Source organism: Anopheles funestus, chromosome 3RL (assembly GCF_943734845.2).
Source record: "Anopheles funestus chromosome 3RL, idAnoFuneDA-416_04, whole genome shotgun sequence".
In the NCBI taxonomy this organism is placed as follows: domain Eukaryota; kingdom Metazoa; phylum Arthropoda; class Insecta; order Diptera; family Culicidae; genus Anopheles; species Anopheles funestus.
In genome coordinates this window covers 59,154,845-59,173,259 of record NC_064599.1, presented here as the reverse complement: position 1 = coordinate 59,173,259, position 18,415 = coordinate 59,154,845, and the positions used below count along the sequence as shown (strand labels likewise).

General features: G+C 41.5%; 2 protein-coding genes across 12 annotated transcripts in view; both read left to right on the top strand.

Moving 5' to 3' along the window:
• Positions 1-14,115, top strand: part of LOC125768400 (guanine nucleotide-binding protein G(s) subunit alpha) — a 29,574-nt gene extending 15,459 nt beyond the window's left edge. For all 9 annotated transcript variants that reach the window (XM_049436005.1, XM_049436006.1, XM_049436013.1 and 6 more), the window contains exons 3-12: positions 4,257-4,956; positions 5,041-5,202; positions 5,286-5,382; positions 5,483-5,603; positions 5,733-5,861; positions 5,950-6,129; positions 6,213-6,337; positions 6,412-6,485; positions 6,553-6,699; positions 6,792-14,115. In XM_049436005.1, coding sequence (XP_049291962.1) covers positions 4,840-4,956; positions 5,041-5,202; positions 5,286-5,382; positions 5,483-5,603; positions 5,733-5,861; positions 5,950-6,129; positions 6,213-6,337; positions 6,412-6,485; positions 6,553-6,699 — 1,152 coding nt within the window. In that variant the 5' untranslated portion in view covers positions 4,257-4,839 and the 3' untranslated portion in view covers positions 6,792-14,115. The remainder of the gene's footprint in view (positions 1-4,256; positions 4,957-5,040; positions 5,203-5,285; positions 5,383-5,482; positions 5,604-5,732; positions 5,862-5,949; positions 6,130-6,212; positions 6,338-6,411; positions 6,486-6,552; positions 6,700-6,791) is intronic.
• Positions 14,116-15,033: 918 nt separating this feature from the next.
• LOC125768387 (probable phenylalanine--tRNA ligase, mitochondrial) overlaps positions 15,034-18,415 on the top strand; it is a 122,751-nt gene continuing 119,369 nt past the window's right edge. For 2 of the 3 annotated variants that reach the window (XR_007418886.1, XM_049435979.1), the window contains exon 1: positions 15,034-16,319. Coding sequence is in view for 2 of the 3 variants with exons in the window: in XM_049435979.1 (XP_049291936.1) it covers positions 15,039-16,319 (1,281 nt within the window). In the remaining variant the exon portion in view is untranslated. Of the gene's footprint in view, positions 16,320-16,384; positions 16,610-18,415 lie in introns of those variants that run through there. The other variant, XM_049435978.1, reaches the window with a different exon arrangement.

Below are 18,415 nucleotides of genomic sequence, written 5' to 3'. Positions count from 1 at the left end.
TCCTTACTATTGGTCGTATACAAAGCATCCTTATGAAAATACATTTTTATTGATTAAGATTTCCCTGAATTACCACCCGATGGTGTTGTGGGTGGTCATTCCGGTACATACTTACAAGGAAAACACATCACATTCCTTAATTAATTCAAACAAATGCGTTAAATAACTACGAAAAGTGATTCTACGTTATGTATTATTGGAATTTGGTTCAAAACGTAATATATTCCCATCGGGCCGTGGGTGTGAAGGAAATTGAAAGAATCATGTAACCATTTTACCCAGCAGCATTTTTTGTGCGAACCTACCTTCGACCTCTATCGATTAATGCTAATGAAAAAAAACCCCCCGAAGTGCATTTCTGTATTGTCGTCGATCAATGCGAAGGAAAATGCTACGGACGGGGAAACGGGACACGGTTGAAGGAGTAGTGCGTTCCAAGCAAATAGCGTAGCGCACTAACCGTCTCGAAACATTCATTTAAAGGACGGAGAGAGAGAGAAAGGTGTAATTGAGAGTCAGCCCCATCGTCTGTACGCGATCTGGAATGTATTAAGTGCCCCCATGTTCCGCCATAAAACCCGCACCCGAGTGCGACTCAGGCAAATGGTACCGAGTCCGATGTGTCCGAAAGTCCGATGGTTGGTGGAACAATGGCTAGAATTGGTAGCGTGCCACTTCTTACACTGCTGACCACAATTATCTATTTGTTTACGTACGAAGGTGCGGGGAAATTATCGATGGTTGTTGTGATGATTACAACGATAGCTAGTATTCGACCATTTGCCAAATATACCTTAAGTGTGACAAATGATCGTTGCAACACCGGCGCGCTGGTCCATGTCTACATACTGAAATGGTGCTGAAAATTTTATCTTAATTGCGCACCTCACTTTCTCAAACAATTCTATGTGCGTTAGAGAACTGACGAAATTTGGCGAAATTAAGAAAATTGTTTCTATCTCGTAAAAACATTCCAAAACTTCGCTTGCCAAGACTTGCACACCGGCAAGTGTCTGTGTGGCTTGTGGCGTGACTTAATTCGTTCGTGCATCATCTCCATATCATGCGATAAAGTCAATCGAAAGTAAAAGAGGTCAAATCAATGATTACCAGCTCCGTTACGTTTGGTGCCCATGGTGGGTAGCAATTGCAAATGGCATGAAGCGATCAATTAGAATATGTACAACGTTTCGAACGCTTACCTTAGTACCTACGCTTAGTGGTTTAACAAAGGCACAGGGAAACATTAGAACAGTGCTGGTGAAGTTGTTAAGTACAGTACAGCACAATTATAAAATACTTTCCCTTTTAAGAGGATTCTCCTAAAACGGTTCTTTTTGGGTTAAACCCTTTATTTTAGATGATAGAAAATACTGCAATAATCGCAGCATATGACATCCAAACGGCCTTACATGACAAGGAAATTGCATCAGGCATAACGAAATAGAAGCACATGATACATGCACACATGATTGAACAGTTTGTTTACCTTTTTGTCTCTGTCTGGTGTTAAAATTGTTTCCACTAATTTTCCTAATTTCCTTGGTCTGAAATTTTTGGTAAAATTTGAAGAAGAAAAACTCATTAATTGAGTAGCATATACTCCAGAGAATCTTAACGCTATATATATAAGCCTAATTACAAGGAGAAAAAAATTCCTTAAATCGAATAGTGTTAAAGTTATGTTAAGCACTGTTTTACTGCTGTAACCAATATCCTATCCTAATGGGCGTTACGCTGTAAGGCGCTTGTGTTTAAACGCACCGATTGTGGTTGCGTTCCACTACACCCAAGTGCTGTGCGAATCACATTTGAAAGGCGAGAATAATTGTGCGTAGATGCACTGTACTTAATCGCTAACACCATCATCATCCTCCATCGTTCTGGCCGTCCGTAAGCAGCAGCATCATCATTAGCTTCCCAGCGGGACTGAGCGACGTTGTTATTGTGTGCGGCCCGTAAAAGCTCGACCCCGGCCATCAACGCGGCGTCACTCACACCGCGATGGGCTTTTTTTTTGCTTAAACCGGATGAAAATAGTCCGGATGGCGGGATGGAGGGTTTCGAACATAGCCATTTTTTTTGTACTCCATATTGATGTTTCTTCTCCATCGTTATCCAACACAGACGGATACGGGTTTGCGAGTCGGTTGTGAGTTCTAAAAAAAAACAACACACCACTCCACTCCACCTGGCTGAGCGTGGAATGGAATTGGAGAGGTGCTAGATAATCATAGACGCGGACACAACCACACATACAACGGCACACAGAATGACAATCGGCTCTGGTATACGACGGATTGATAATACGCTGAACAAATTTTCTCACATTGCATAATTATCAACAGCAGTAAATGCCGCGCCACAACTGTTGCAAGCAAATCAGAGCCAGAGCCGCCCCCCCGGTGTACACGGTTGAGTGTGAGTTAAATTGGTTGGAAAACGGGAACATAATACGATAGAGAGAGAGAGAGAGAGAGAGGGAGTAAAAACGAGAGATGATAACATGGTTAAGGTGTGCTATTAAAAAAGATAGTTCGATTCCTGGAACGCATGCCGGATGAGGCGAAGGGATGGGAAAGGAATCGTACGAGTAGAAATACTCGAGCGCGCCTGAAACCGAAGTGCAGGTTGAAGTGCATCTAATAAACTATAAACAAGCATATCAAACAAACCTTCTCCTCCTGCTGCAGCCACAAAGCACTCGAACATAATTTATAAACAGCCAGTTTTTTACCACCTTTTCTCAGTATTCTATTTTAGTGGCTCTCGACAATGTAATGAATAAGTGATGTGCATACTGAGTGAATATGAATGAGTGCATTAAATCTTTCTTAGGAGTGAGTTAATTCGAATATCTGCAAAGAGTTATTCATTTACGATATAACTCACTAAAAGATATTTATGTAACTATTCATAACTCATTAAAGAGTCATTTCACTCAGTTTCACTAATGAAAGAGTCATTTGACTCACTTTCACTAATGAAAGAGTCGTTTGACTCACTTTCACTAATGAAAGAGTCATTTGACTCACTTTCACTCATGAAAGAGTCATTTGACTCACGTTCACTAATGAAAGAGTCATTTGACTCACGTTCACTAATGAAAGAGTCATTTGACTCACTTTCACTCATGAAAGAGTCATTTCACTCACTGTTACTAATGAAAGAGTGATATCACTCTCTAGTGGAATCACCCATAAAATTGTCCTTTTACTGTTTAGTCATGACTCTTTGTGGCGTTCATTGACTCACTCATAAAGCAGTAATGTCACTCAAGCAGAACTCAAGATTAATCTGAAGTAACTAATGTCAGGAACTGACATTGAAACTCTATACATTCATCTGCAAAGATCTCGTTTATATCTCAAAAGATTAATGAATCCTCAAGACCACCTACTCTGCATTGGAGATTTAAGTGAATCACTCTTCCCCCCTGATTTATGGAACAAACGTCTAGAGAGGGATTTTGTGGGATCGATTGTCCGGTGTCCAATTTTAAGACGTTATCATCACAACGAGCAATTTAATGTACTGATACAATGGAGAGTGTATGCCAACATCGTCTTTCTTGCGCTATGACAGGAACTACTTACGGTCAAGAAAGACGGAATGAATTAGCAACCTTCCGATACATTGCACCGCGGAATTGCCCATCATCTCCCGGCGAATAGTGATACAATTGGAAGCGATTATATTTTTATCATACTCGAAAAGTTGTACTGCACGGGTGTGTGTTTTTGCGCGTGTTGATGCGGTTCATCCGTCCCTGCCCGATCGCGGATGCATTGTTCCCAGCATCTTCATCCCCATTCATTAAGGTATCGGCCCGCTACGCGTATTTCCGATCGCGTGTAACGAGTGCGCTTTCGCTCGTTGTCGCTCCGGACGATCGGTTCATGTTCCATCCTACCGATAGGGAAAGATACCCACGTCGCGGGCTTCCCATTTTGTGGACGAGTGAGTGGGTGTGGTGGGATATAGAGAACCGGCAATCAACCATTCCGGCAGGCACGAGGTTGTGCACACATTTCATTAACAAGTGCATCAGTTTTCGAACGTCAGCGGCGCACCAAGGAACGATGGAAGGTGGCGGTGGTGGTGTTGCGTCGGTTGAGAACGTTGAGTGGATGTGCGTGATTTAAATAGTACCCCGTTCGGGTGTAGTTTACCTTACAATCCTACCCCCTATCCCTGATTGATTATTTTCCTACAGTTTGTGTCTCATTCTAATGTCTTTTCTCTTATCATTTCAGAGTATCGGACGAATCGAACGCTAAAGCTAAGCCGCACGTAGTCGGTCAGTTGGCGCCTTCGTAGTGCCGCACGGTATACTACACCGGTAGAGGCAGGTGAAAGATCTGGAAGGTGCAGAAGGACGTCACATATAGAGCAATTAATGCAGAGTCACGCGAACATGAGCGCGTAGAGCGGAAACATCGTTGATCGAAGATCAAGTGACAAACGTTGTGGCCAGAAGCGCGTTGCAGGACACCTCTTGCATGGTGTATAGTATGCACATCACCTAGACAGGAAGGAACAAGGCACTGTGTTTGGGGTTTGCAGCTGTACAAGAGCGAAGCCGTACCAGCAGCACACTCGTCGAGATCGAGGCGGTAAGCGTAAGCGAAGCAGCGGTGCGTCGGCTACAGAGAGCAAGCGCGAACAAACAACAGCACACGCGGACACCCTCACCACAGCACGACGAAGACGGAGGGTTTTCGGGAAACTTCGCACCCCGTCTAGACGCTGGCTCGCAACGGTGAAGCCCGGGGGGCCGAGTCTCCCGATACGTCACCGGAAGGCGGTGCCACCTGCTGGTGGGCGCCCTGGTCAGCGATGGGTTGCTTCGGCTCAGCCGGATCGAAACAGTCGGACTCGAACAGCTCCGAGGATACCAAGAGCCAGAAACGGCGCAGCGATGCGATCACACGGCAACTGCAGAAGGACAAACAGGTAAGCCTTTCCCGCGGGTGCGTGATTGTTGGGAAAACAATGACTAACCCGTCACTGTTCGCATTACACCAATCCACATTGCAGGTGTACAGAGCCACGCACAGACTGTTACTACTCGGTGCCGGTGAGTCCGGCAAATCTACCATCGTGAAACAGATGAGAATATTGCACGTGAACGGGTTTTCCGACAGTGAGCGAAAGCAGAAGATAGAGGACATTAAGAAGAACATACGTGATGCTATCCTGGTGAGTAAATGGGACAGAGTCGGTTGGTACGATCGGCAACCAGATACTGATGATGTTCACTCTTCCGTCACCTCTATTTGCAGACAATTACCGGTGCAATGAGCACACTGACACCGCCTATTCAGCTAGAAAAACCGGAGAATCAGGCACGGGTAGACTACATTCAGGATTATGCGTCAGGTATGGACGGGTACCGCCGGGTTCGCTACCATCGTCTTTCGTATGTTCGTACACAATAGTTTAATGAGTGTGCTTTTTTCCATCCATCTCCCGATCGCAGGGCCTGATTTCAATTATCCGCCGGAATTCTACGAGCACACCGAAGAGTTGTGGAAAGATCGCGGTGTCCAACAGACGTACGAGCGATCGAACGAGTATCAATTAATTGATTGTGCTAAATAGTAAGTAATAGGCCACCCTCGGATGCCAAACCTTTTAATCTGTAACCGTCTGCTGTGGCTCTTCATTAACCTTCCAATCAAGCGGAATGTGAAGTTGGCTCTAACGTTGTCTCGTCCTTTCGCTTACAGCTTTCTGGATCGTGTTAGTGAAATCAAACAGCCTAACTATACTCCAACCGAGCAGGATATCCTGAGATGTCGTGTGCTAACCTCTGGCATTTTCGAAACTAGGTTTCAGGTTGATAAAGTGAATTTCCAGTAAGTAGTTCGGTGGCTCCATCTAATATCCTACGATAGGGCTAGATTGACATGGTTTTCTTTTCGTTTCCCTCCCTACGTTTTGCAGCATGTTCGACGTCGGAGGGCAGCGTGATGAGCGACGTAAGTGGATCCAATGCTTCAACGATGTCACAGCAATCATCTTCGTGACGGCGTGCTCTAGTTATAATATGGTCCTGCGCGAAGATCCCACACAGAACCGGCTACGGGAGTCGTTGGATCTGTTTAAAAGTATTTGGAATAATCGGTAAGATCATAGACGGAGCCAAATGCCTTCCACGGATGTGGAATAACTTTTTTGTTTTGCATTCCGTTCGCACCTACTCATAGATGGTTACGGACTATATCCGTTATATTGTTTCTAAACAAGCAAGATTTGCTTGCCGAGAAGATAAAGGCAGGCAAGAGTAAGCTGTCCGACTACTTTGGCGAATTCAATCGTTACCAGACGCCAGGTAAGCGTGGTTAAGAAGACATGGATAAGAAATAGTAATTATCACGCTAAACTTGCATTTCTTTTGCTCTCCAGCGGACGCTGTATGCGAAATGGGTGAAGATCCAGAAGTGATTAGAGCAAAATATTTTATAAGAGATGAATTCTTGGTAAGCATGTCCCATATTTCAAACGTCCGTTGTGGTGTTTAACAAACCCTTCTGTTTTTTGTTGTAGCGTATATCGACAGCGAGTGGTGATGGCAAACATTACTGCTATCCACACTTTACCTGTGCTGTAGATACGGAAAACATCAAGAGAGTTTTCAACGATTGTCGGGACATCATTCAGCGGATGCATCTGCGGCAATATGAGTTGTTATAGGTATGGTATACAGTATAGCTTGCAAGCGCTAATGCTAATGTTCTGCTTCTCTAACCATTGTTCGATGTATTTTTTCTTCTTCTACGTTTTAGATATACTTAATGATTTCGATACAACAGCAACTTGGTCGTCTCATTTTAGTTGTGTCTATCGTGAAACAAATATCAAACCTAGCCAAACTATACTAATTTTATAATAAAACAAATATTTGATTAGGAATTAATCAAAAAAAAAAAAATGGAACATGCATAAGCACACAGAGACACACACAAACACACACACATATATATATATACACCCACAAACACACACACAAATACATGCCTCTACCATCTAAATACACACGAACACGCGTAGGCGATCATCTCCGATCGCCGAGAGGCATACAAAGCGGAACACAGTCACGAAAGTTTGGACAAAATCACGAAAGTAAACCCTCACACAACAGAGACGCATACCATAATCCTCTGTTCCCCCTCTTAACCCCACCTTCACGCATCCCGTTCGGGCAAGCGGATAACGGATTGCGGAAAAAAGGGGTAAACTGGTGATTGAAGCGATGATAGAGCTGTTGGCAACAAGGTGGTGCAATAAACGCAGTAAGCAACAGCCCCAGGTGTATGGACATCCGGTCATCCTGTGCAGAATGGGAGCTGCTTAAAACATCCGTTAACAAAAATTGAATTGACTGCTCGAATGAAGAAGATGATGAACACACAAACAAACAAATGAAACAACTGCCGTCGAAAAGCGCAAATTAGCAAAAGCAACAAAATGATGTCTCCCCGCGTTAAAGCAAAGAACAGGGCCCCTTTGAACGAAACCAAAACTAAAAGAACGCAAGGATTAGATATGCGCTCCTTGTAAACTAATCGCTTGTTTCCTGCACGCCGGGCAAAAGCGTCACTAAACGGCACACACGACCGTACGTTAGACCGGACAGTGGGCAAATTGGGGAGGAGGAAGAACAAAAGAAAGGATTCTGCTATGTCGTAGTGGTAAGCCTTTTTTGTGCAATAAATTCGGTGGGTGTAGAATTAGGATTAGTAGTGGGGGATAATAATGAGAAGAGAAAACAAAAAATCACACGCAAAACAAAACAAACAAACAAAAATCACACATTACACCGTACGGTATACCAGCTGTACAGTAGTAGTCCCCCGACCGGGTGGTTTAGTGTAGCGACCGTAAGCAAAACATGAAGTTAAGAAATTGTGCTGGCGGAAACGGTACCGTGCATTTCCGTATTATCGTTCATGCAAACAGTCCGCGTATAAGCTTAGAAAAGCGATCCACAAAGAAAACGCTCACTCACTGCGCAAAACACAAGGCAAAACAGGCAGTATCAGTGATGCTCGCACACTCACAGCTTCCAGTTCGCTGCTTCCTGGTAGGGCGCAGTCGTTGTAATTGGCGTGATGTGATCGATAACCCCAAAATCAACTAGAAATGAGAAGAGATGAGAGAGAGAGAGAGGGAGCGAACGGGCACAGATTCGAAACATAAAGTGCAACACTGTTCTGTACACTGATAGAGAAGAACGGGCTTAGGATTAGTACTATCGCAACGTAGCTGTTGGAATTTCAGTATTTCGCTCTCATGTTTTATACTTGTTTGTTTCCTAAATGTTGTTATTTTTGTTTTCGAACTGCAAGAACAATACCAGGGGGTGTTTTTTGTTTTGTTTTCGTTTTTCAAATGGTTCGTGGCACACATACCGACCCAACCAACCCATTTTGTATTAATTAGATGATCGCATGCGCCATAAGACTCTATTTCTATTGTTTATGTTAGAGAGAAAGAGAGTGCACGTGCCCTGGAACGCGTATGTTAGAACAGCTAGGTGTTAGAATTTGTTACTTGTTTTAATATATTGTTTTTAACGTTGTAGTTTCACTGTTTCTGTTTTTATCCTTTCCAGACCATTGCTGTTTGTAGCTTCGTTTTCATTTGGTTAGGTACTGTTGCTATAATTTTAAGCCGTAGTCAACCGTAGGGTTCGTTTCCTTTACTTTAAAATTTTGCTTTTGTTATGTTTTGTTAGAAAGTATCGTTTTTCTGTTTGAGCCCTGTACAAAAGTAAGGCTTTGTGCAGACGGTAGGCATCGTTGTGCTTGGCGTAAGTGTGACGCTTACGATTATGCTTGTTTCTTCGCTAGCACTTTAGCTGTGACCAGTAAAGGTTTGCAGTAGTGCTATAAATTTATTTCTAAATTTAAAATCGTAATTATGTCGATCTGTATCGAGATGATTCAATGGAACGTTGTACATACAAATAATTCACAGATAACACCCATGTAATTATATCAATAATAGCCATATTTATGTTACCGAATACACTTCAAAAGTAAAACAACAAATCTTTTTATCTTTTTTTTGTTATCAATTGGTTAATTATCCGTTACTGATTTATTTGTTAGCGCTTTAACAGCACCCGGTAGTTGAAGTGTGGAAAATCCTATCGTCTGTACAAAACCGACCACAAAAAAACTAAATTATACACACATTGTGTCCAGGTGTTGCAAAATTGCAAAATCGTTAAGCGGTTCCGTTAGGATTTATTTTTTCGGTTACGTTTTTGTTACTGCTCGCTGTAAATGTAGGTTTTATCGTGTCACATAAGTGTGTTGTGGTGGTGTGGTTAGTGCGTTCGGTGAGCAGAAAGGTGTGTATTTTGTGCACGAACGATTAGTGAAGGAAACGTCCCCAAGAAACTGGGTGAAGAATGCTTTAGCAAAATACGTAGTTAAATGTATCGAAAAGAATAGTATGTGTATGTGTGTGCATGAATGAAGAGAAACGTGTACCAGTGGAGTGATGGGGTGGGTTAGTGAAAATGTTATTTTGAAACAGAATAAAATTCTCTTAGGTTATTGAAAGTTTATTTACCATCTTGTAAGGAATGATGCATGAAGCGGACAGAATGAAAGTAAGACTTTAGATAATCCAATTCCACGTTGTGCAAAACAATCTGTTCAGTCAAATGCCAGCAACAGGAAAGCTTTACGTCTTCATCGTGTCGATAATCGTAAAATCGTTGGAAACCACCTACCGATACCTTTTGCGCCAATATTGAGTTTCATGTGTGACGTCTTTAGGTTGTACATTTTTGTTTGCTTTTGCTTTGGAACAATATGTTGAATCTCGTATCAGAAAGTTGGGAAATGCCGAAGGGATGAAGCTACTGAACACTGTTTCCGCATCTAAAGGAAGCAGGTTACCCAGTTGTATATCAATGGGACAGATGTGTACAGTAAACGAATTCCTCCGGACTGGATATGATGCTTGATGATGCTGATGCACGCAAAACAAACAAAACACAACAAAAAAAAAACGAAAGCTTCGTAGAGGAAACGCGACAAAATGCGGATGTTCAGTCGAAAATGGGTAAAAGCGGAAACAAATGTGTGGTGTGGTGCAGCAGATAATAAGAAGGAGGTATCTTCGTGTGTGTGTGTTTGTAACAACGCAGTCCATAGTGGTTCTGTTTCGAAAGTAAACAAAAAAAAGCTGACAAACAAAAAAACAAACTACACAACACAACTAGGAACGCGCATCCAAAACATTGAAACCAGCAAACCCGGCAAATACATCTACACAAAGCATGAACAATATATGAAACAATGGAAAACTTAACCAATCAGAATCAGATGGCAATTTTGTATAGCTTTATTGATGGTATAGACGAAACAAAGGAAGAAAACAAAAACACACACGCAAACACACAAAAGAAACAAGAAATAATTGAACGGAAATGATAGTCAAATGAATGGTGTTTATTATAGATGTTAAAGTAGTACATACATAAAAGTAAAAGTAAAAAAAAAACACACAGAAGAAAACCAAAACTAAATGGGAAAGCGGCAAGGAAGAAATGTTGGCAATAATAATGGCAAATTACTTTCGTTGCATGCAACCAAAGGTGGTACTACTGCTATATACGCAAATTTGTTTTGTTTTTTTTTCTCTCCTAGTTTTGTGTTTGTTTTTTCAACTAATTTCTAATTGGTTTTCCTATCACATTAGAATGTCTCTATACATGTGTGCGTCCCCGAGGAATCCGCTGTGTTTGTATTTTCGTGAGGGTTTAATGTTGTTTCGGGATCTTACAAAGATCGTTTTAAATTTGTATTGCTTTACTTCTGATCTTTTAAAAAAACCAACCTGCAACCTTAAACAGAATAATAGCGTGCGTGACGATTCAAAAACACACTTTGTTTTCCCTATAGCAGACAAAATAATGGCGAACAAACTCCTATCCGTGCATCAGGTACAAGGCAAAACCATCAATTGTATATATGTAGTCTTTCCACGCCACTCCACAGCAGGAGTAGAAGGGACACGGAGCATAATGTTGAAGGGAAATACACAACAATATAGCAAACTTTCGCATCCCAAGGATTCATTCGGATAGCTTCGTATCTACTAAGGTAGCTATGCGTAGAATGAACTTTAACAGTGGAACGCATACTGACTATCACAACAACCTCTGTGATGGTTGTGGGCTACGGCAACGACGTAAGCGCAAGTAGAGAGAAATCTAGAGGAAGTATACGTGCTACATTAACCTTTATTTCTTATCAGTGAATTCGTGAACAATGCAATAGTATCAATCGCAAGTAGACTAATAACAAAATGTCGGATATCGGAACTCCTTTCCCACACACACACAGACAAACTCGTTACCAATTCTTTTTTTTGGTTGTAGTATCCTTGGGAGTGCTTTTATATTTCAGTCCCCGGTGTAAAAATGGATGAACAATTGGACTCAAATTGCAACCTAACCGTTGTGTGCGTGCATTACAGCACCATCATGAAAAAAACAAAACAAAGCCATTTTGCGGAACGATCATCCTTTCGAGCGGACACAATCGCGGAATGGTAGAAAAAGGAAAAAGGGACACGAATGCAGTGTTATGAAGGAAAGCGAAATGTGAGGGAAATTTATTGTTATTTATTTTTCTTTTCTATGCGTGGGGAGCTTATGCGTGGGGGACACACAAGCAGTACACAAAACCTACGAAACAAAGGCAATCGTCACGGTACATCGGATGAAGTGTGCTAGTGAGAAGTTGTACCAGCCCCCGTTCGATCCCACAACGCAGAAGATCATGATCAAAACGTACCGAAATTATTCAGTTCCCAATACATAAAATGTAACACATGCATCAACAAACAGAACAAAACATATATCGAAACGCAAACACGAACGAATGCGCCAGCGGAAATGTATGATAAACCGGATGGATGTGTCTGATGTAAACCGCTCGAGAAGGGCAGACTAGATTACAAAACAGTAACCCATTTACATTGAAATAAAGGTAGTAAAGCTGAACAGAAGATGGGAAATGTATATCGTTTACACGTGCATATACATACATCTGATATATATATATATATATATATATACACATACCTATATACATACATTTAGGGAAACAAGCCGAGATGAAATTGCAGATGCAAACAGATGTACTATTTTTCGTTTCATTTATACTATTGCGCGCCTTATGCGAAATGATGTCTTTACTGCTCCCGATTTCATAGCACACCCCACCTTCGTACCTTTCTTCTGCTGTGTTAGTCAATTGTCGCCGACCGTCGTTGACGTGAGCTTTCCCGTGACTGGTAGAACACGCTACGTTGAGGAACGATGAATGTCGCCGAATACCGGTAGTAGCCCTCGACTCGCGGTGTGATGAAAACACTGCACCTATTCACTACTGTGTAATGTATGCTGCGTACTTTCATCTTGTGGACGGAAGAAGTGTAAGGCGTTAAGGAAAACAAGAAAAAACAAACAAAAACGTAGTAATCGCTGAGCTGCTGACTTCGTTGCGATCGAATCACAGCAAACCGTAGACAGTTAAGCAACATCCTAGCAACACGCTCCCATACACATATTAATACAAACACATCCAACTTCATCTACAGATAGGATTAGCTCTCGTGTACAAGCGGAAATGGCGCATTTATGCGTGCAAGCGTGCGCGCGCTGGCTTAGCGTCCATGTTAGATGAATATTTTCGTTTGTGTTTTTTTTGTTGTGTTGTTGGTTTAGTTCCTTCAAAATGCAAATCTGTTGTTCGGGAAGTGAATATAATGCGAAGTAAGTAAGTAAACTGAACAAACATCCCCCCCCCCCCCCCCCCAATTGCGAGATACACAGTGGGAAGAAACATAATTGATAATGAAAACGATTACGTTGCGATAAGCAAAACAAAGAAAAACGGAACAGAAGTTCGCAACTGAGAAGGACATTTTGTGTTTCGTTTATGTTTTTCGTTTTACACCAAACGGAAACAGACGATACACCTTCTATACTAACAATGGTAGACTTACAGGTGAGCGGCATCAGTTGCGTGCCACGCCATGCTGTGTCCGGGGGTACGACGGAGTCATAAAACGAGCGTGTTCATCGGAAAACAGATTGATATATATATAATGGCATAATAAGTATCTGCAACAAATAAAATGACATTATTATATTGAAGGCAAACAAATCAAGCAAGGCAACTCTGCATCGCAGCACTGGCACGAGGCAAATCATGCTGGTAACAAAGTAGTAACAAATCACTTGAGGCAAGATGCAAGATGCATAACTCTTTTATATAGCTGTATAGAGAGAACACAACTGACAGTGTGGGACAGAGCGGAAAAAATGAAACCCCTTTAAACCGATTGCATGGGCGCACGTGTGAAAAGCGAACTGAAAAATGAAAATAAATTCTGAAAGAAATGAAAGGGAGGCGCCAGAGTTCTACTAAGAAATAAAACAAAAAGCAGAGAGAGAGAGAGAGAGAAAAACAGTCAGAAAACAAACCACCTGAAGGGTGAGTACTGAAAGTGTCCCGATGGAATGTGGTGACGTGCGGACATCAAATGCGTGCACGTGGGTAGACAACGCCACAGTGTGGTCAGCGCCAGCAACAAAATAGTCATAGATTGTAGATGAACAACAAACGGGAGGGGAGCTAAGAGAACACGAAAGGTCGCACAAAAAGAAGAAGAAAAAAAGAAAACGTATATTACAATGAACGGAAGCCAGAGTAATAATACACAATGTGTGAACAAAAAACACATGCAAATTAAATAACACGAAATAATAAATGCATGAACAAATACAACACAAAACGGCAAACCAACAAATGAAAAAATTAAAACACAAATGATACCAACAAGAACAAGAAAACAAGAATAGGAATCTTGATGTAACAAAACAAAAAAAAAAAGGTTTGCTAAAAACGATAGTATGAAACGGAGGAAAAAGTAAAGTAATAAACAGAGAACAAACAACAAAATACACCCACACACACACACAAAGATTGGAATGTAACGAGAAACTTTGAGGAAATTAAAACCAAGAAAACCCTATCGGAATATGTGAAAAATAAAGCAGATAAAAAGTTTACCTAACTTTGTTTGGGTGCTTGTTGTTTAAGCGTGTTCAATTTATATAATTTTTCACATTGTTGTGACTGATTGTAGTAGTGTTGAAGAAAGGCAGTTTTGTTTATAGTCAAAAAACGATATTGGTATTTAAATTGGACCGCAGAGTGTATGTCGCTTTAAGACTCACAGTACATAATTTCTAATTTATTCCACTATGAACGAAGCAGTATATATCATTTTATAAGATAATGTCCATGCTAAGCAAACTCTAGTGCTCACCTTATCACGAAAAAAGGTAAGTACAGCTACCTCTAGACAGTATTTCGGTTTTATTGTGTTTATTGTTAAGCTTATTTATTCCAAAATCAGCTGTACATCATCCGAAGGTATGGGAGTATTAATTAAGACTAAAATTAACACTCATTCAGATATTTGTATCGGGAACATTTAGATTTATAATCTTTTTTATACAAAACTAAACGTTACTACAAACAATATGAATTACCCCAGTTCATGTTTCGCGGATTGCATACATTTGGGCTTAAACATCTGCTTCGATGGGGTCTACAATGTTCTGTTGTAAGTATTTCCGTATAATCTTGCAATAAACTAATAGTGTAACCTGTTCCGTACGCTGGATAACTTTAAAAATAAGTGAAAGATCCATTGATAACAATATTAATTAAAATCAAACCGATACATGTACAATAGCAAAGCATCTTTAAAAGTTTACGAATTGGAGTCATATAAACTGGACCAAACAATCAGTATTTAATTAATTTGAAAAATTATTCATGTTGTAAAACTTTAAAGAAAGCGGTAAACTTAATACAATAATCGGTGTAATATTGAAAGTATTGTAACGGTACAATTTCAAATTTTCTCAACTGAAGAAGTCAACCGGTGAGTATAGACAATCCGAAACAGCCTGCATCGATTGTCATTGAATGTTTATTTACTTTCGTAGCCCACAAGTGAAGCGATTGTTGTGCAACTACATTTCTCAAATGTTAATTTTCAATTTCCGACAAATTGTGACTCGTGCGAGGCGGTCACTTCCTACCACGAGGGTTTGCTGCGATGGTAAACTACTGCATACACGCTACTACGGCAGTCAGGCAAAGATTAACAAAGACACAATCGATCTGTACCGGCAGCAGTACATCCGTGACTCGTGGACGAACCTAACGCCGAAGGTTTTGTCCCATCTGGACCGCAACCTCCATCTGCAGCGAAACCATCCACTGGCGATCGTGCGGGAAAAGATTGTGAAATATTTTTACGGTGCTTACTTGAGTCCGCGGGGAAACCCACTCTTTAGTGTGTACGATAACCTTAGCCCGGTGGTGTCGGTAGAGCAAAACTTTGACCAGTTGCTGATACCCCAGGACCATCCGAGTCGGGCCAAGAGCGACTGTTACTACGTGAACAAAGATTATTTGCTGCGTGCTCATACCACCGCCCATCAGGTCGAATTAATCCAGGCCGGGTTGGATAATTTTCTTGTTGCCGGTGATGTGTACCGGCGCGATGAGATCGATGCAACACATTATCCGGTGTTTCATCAGCTTGATGCGGTTCGCATCGTGCACCAGGACAAGCTGTTTGAGCGCAATCCGGAGTTGAAAGTCCACGAAACGCACTACAAAACACATCTGTCGAACGGAACCGCATCGACGAGCACTGGTAGCCCTTTGGCGGACTGCATCGACCAGCACAAACAGCCATGCCATACGCTCGAAGCGGTAAAGCTTTGCGAGCACGAGATGAAGAAGGTTTTGGTTGGGCTTGTCCAGAAGCTGTTCGGCGCAGACATCAAGTACCGTTGGGTGGACGCATACTTTCCCTTCACGCAACCTTCGTGGGAGCTGGAAATATATTTCAACGGCAGCTGGCTCGAAATACTCGGTTGTGGCATTACGCGGAATGAAATACTCGATCGGGCCGGGGTGCAGAACTCGATTGCTTATGCGTTCGGAGTAGGGTTGGAGCGTTTGGCGATGATTCTGTTCGACATACCGGACATACGACTGTTCTGGAGTACGGATAGTGGCTTTCTGAATCAGTTCCGGGACGATCGAATCGTAAAGTATAAACCAATCTCGTCGTACCCACAGTGCACCAATGATTTATCGTTCTGGCTACCGGAAGGTATGTCGGTCGAACAATTTGCCCTCAACGATTTTTACGATATAGTGCGAAACGTTGGTGGTGACATTATTGAGCAGGTGAGCTTAGTCGTGCTGTTAGAAATGAAGACTTTCGACATTGACGTGTATTATTTCTTTTCCAGGTTACGCTTATCGATCGCTTTACTCATCCAAAAACGGGCAAGAGTAGTCTTTGCTTCCGCATCGTCTATCGTCACACGGAGCGAACATTGACACAGGCGGAGGTGAACATAGTGCATGCAAAGATTGGGTCAGAACTGGTCGAAACTTACCGTGTTAGCATACGATAAAAAATGCAATATTAAAGCTATAAGATCCGAACGGAGTGAAATGTACAATGAAACTAATTTCGATGCTTAAACCTTGAGTGGATGGACGTGTTTTTGAAGGTAAGATACAATCCGATACAATTTCCTTTACAAACAATTGATTGAATATGACCAAATGGCACGTGGATCGTAAGCATAGAAAGCATAACTGCTTTTCGATCAAAGAGCAACTCGATTCGGAATCCAATCGAGCAATGTTTGTGATACGGAATGACATAGACTGTAGGAAATATTTAACTAGCAAATAGAATGTGGTCCAATATACCTAAAGAGATGTTGTTACGAACGCATCTTTAAGCGTTCTTTATTGATAGTTTAACTTGTTGAGTTAAATACAAAAACTTTCCGATTGTCAGATTAGTTACGGTGACATTGCTCTCTCGACTTTCTTGACTAGGCCCAAAACTTCTCTTTATGTTAAATCAATCATCCAGGCGATTATAAAAATTAACTTACTCTTACTTATTCGATGGAGAAGTTGAGACCATATCATGGGACGCCTGACGGTTCAATTCATTCGCTCTGCTTCAGAGTGGTTTATCTATGGGTTATTTAATAAAATTTGTCTCACTGGGTTGTTTGGTGCAATCGTATTAGTATGCTAGTATAATCGTTGCAATAGTCCGTTTTAGTAAATCCTTGAAATATTTCGTAAAAGATTCTTATATATATTTGTTACAAAATTAATTCTTTTTTTTACCAACGGTATTGACCAACTGCAAGAGTTTTTAGAACCACAAACGATCGATGAACGTCGTCAGCCAATCTCGCATTCCCGTTCGATGACACAGTTTGGGCGCTTCGTCTGACCATTTTAGACAATCTGAAATACTTCCCAGCCCGTGGTCGTCCGGTGTCATTCTTATGACATGATCAATCCAACGGAGCGTTGAGAGTGCCTTGTGATTTCATCGTACAACTCATACAGCTTGTCCTTGTAACAACTCCGCTATTTTCCTTCAAGCTTACAGGGTTTTTCTATTCAGTTTAGACTAGCCGCACACTTTTTCCTACTCGGCGCATTTGATTTTTAATTAACAGTATGTGCTTTTGCCTACCAGAGTCAAAAATCAAGTGTGCAGAACAGGAAAAAATGTGCGGCTAGTCTAAACTGAATAGAAAAACCCTGTATGGGACAAAAAATTATATTATTTGACCATGAATGTTATATGTAAAAACGCGTGTGGTTTTTCTTTAGAGTGCAAGTAAAAAGTTCTGTCTTTATTCTGTTGTTAACCGGAAGTAGTACAAAGTAAGAATGTTTAAAGGCATGGCTGCCAACATAGAAAAATACACAAGATGACAAATGTCATGTTATGCAGGCAATAGACAGGGGTTGTCTACCTTAACACCCCCACTCAACCGCTGCAACTTGCCAACCCTATAGATTGACAATTTCTTCGAAACGCTGCGACAGGTAGTCCCTTAGTCATCATGTCCGCTTGTTGGTTCGCCGTTGGAACATATTCCAGAACGATCTGCTTTTCCTTCACTAAATCCTTTAGGAAGAATAATTTGACATCGATGTGCTTCAATCTTCCGAAACCCTTCGAATCCTCAACAACACTCATCGTGGACTGATTGTCCTCAAAATAAGTCACAGGAAAATCCACCTTACAGTCAAGGTCACGAAGCAGACGTGTCATCCACAGTTCAGCTTCCGTCGAAGACAGTGCAACAGTTTGTTGTTTCCTTGTAATCCACGCCACAGTTGATCCAAACATTTTGAAAACGCTTCCGCTTACTGATCGTCTGTCATTCGGATCATTAGCCCAATCTGCATCTGCGTATACCTCCAGAGTATTTCCTTCACCTCGACGGTAT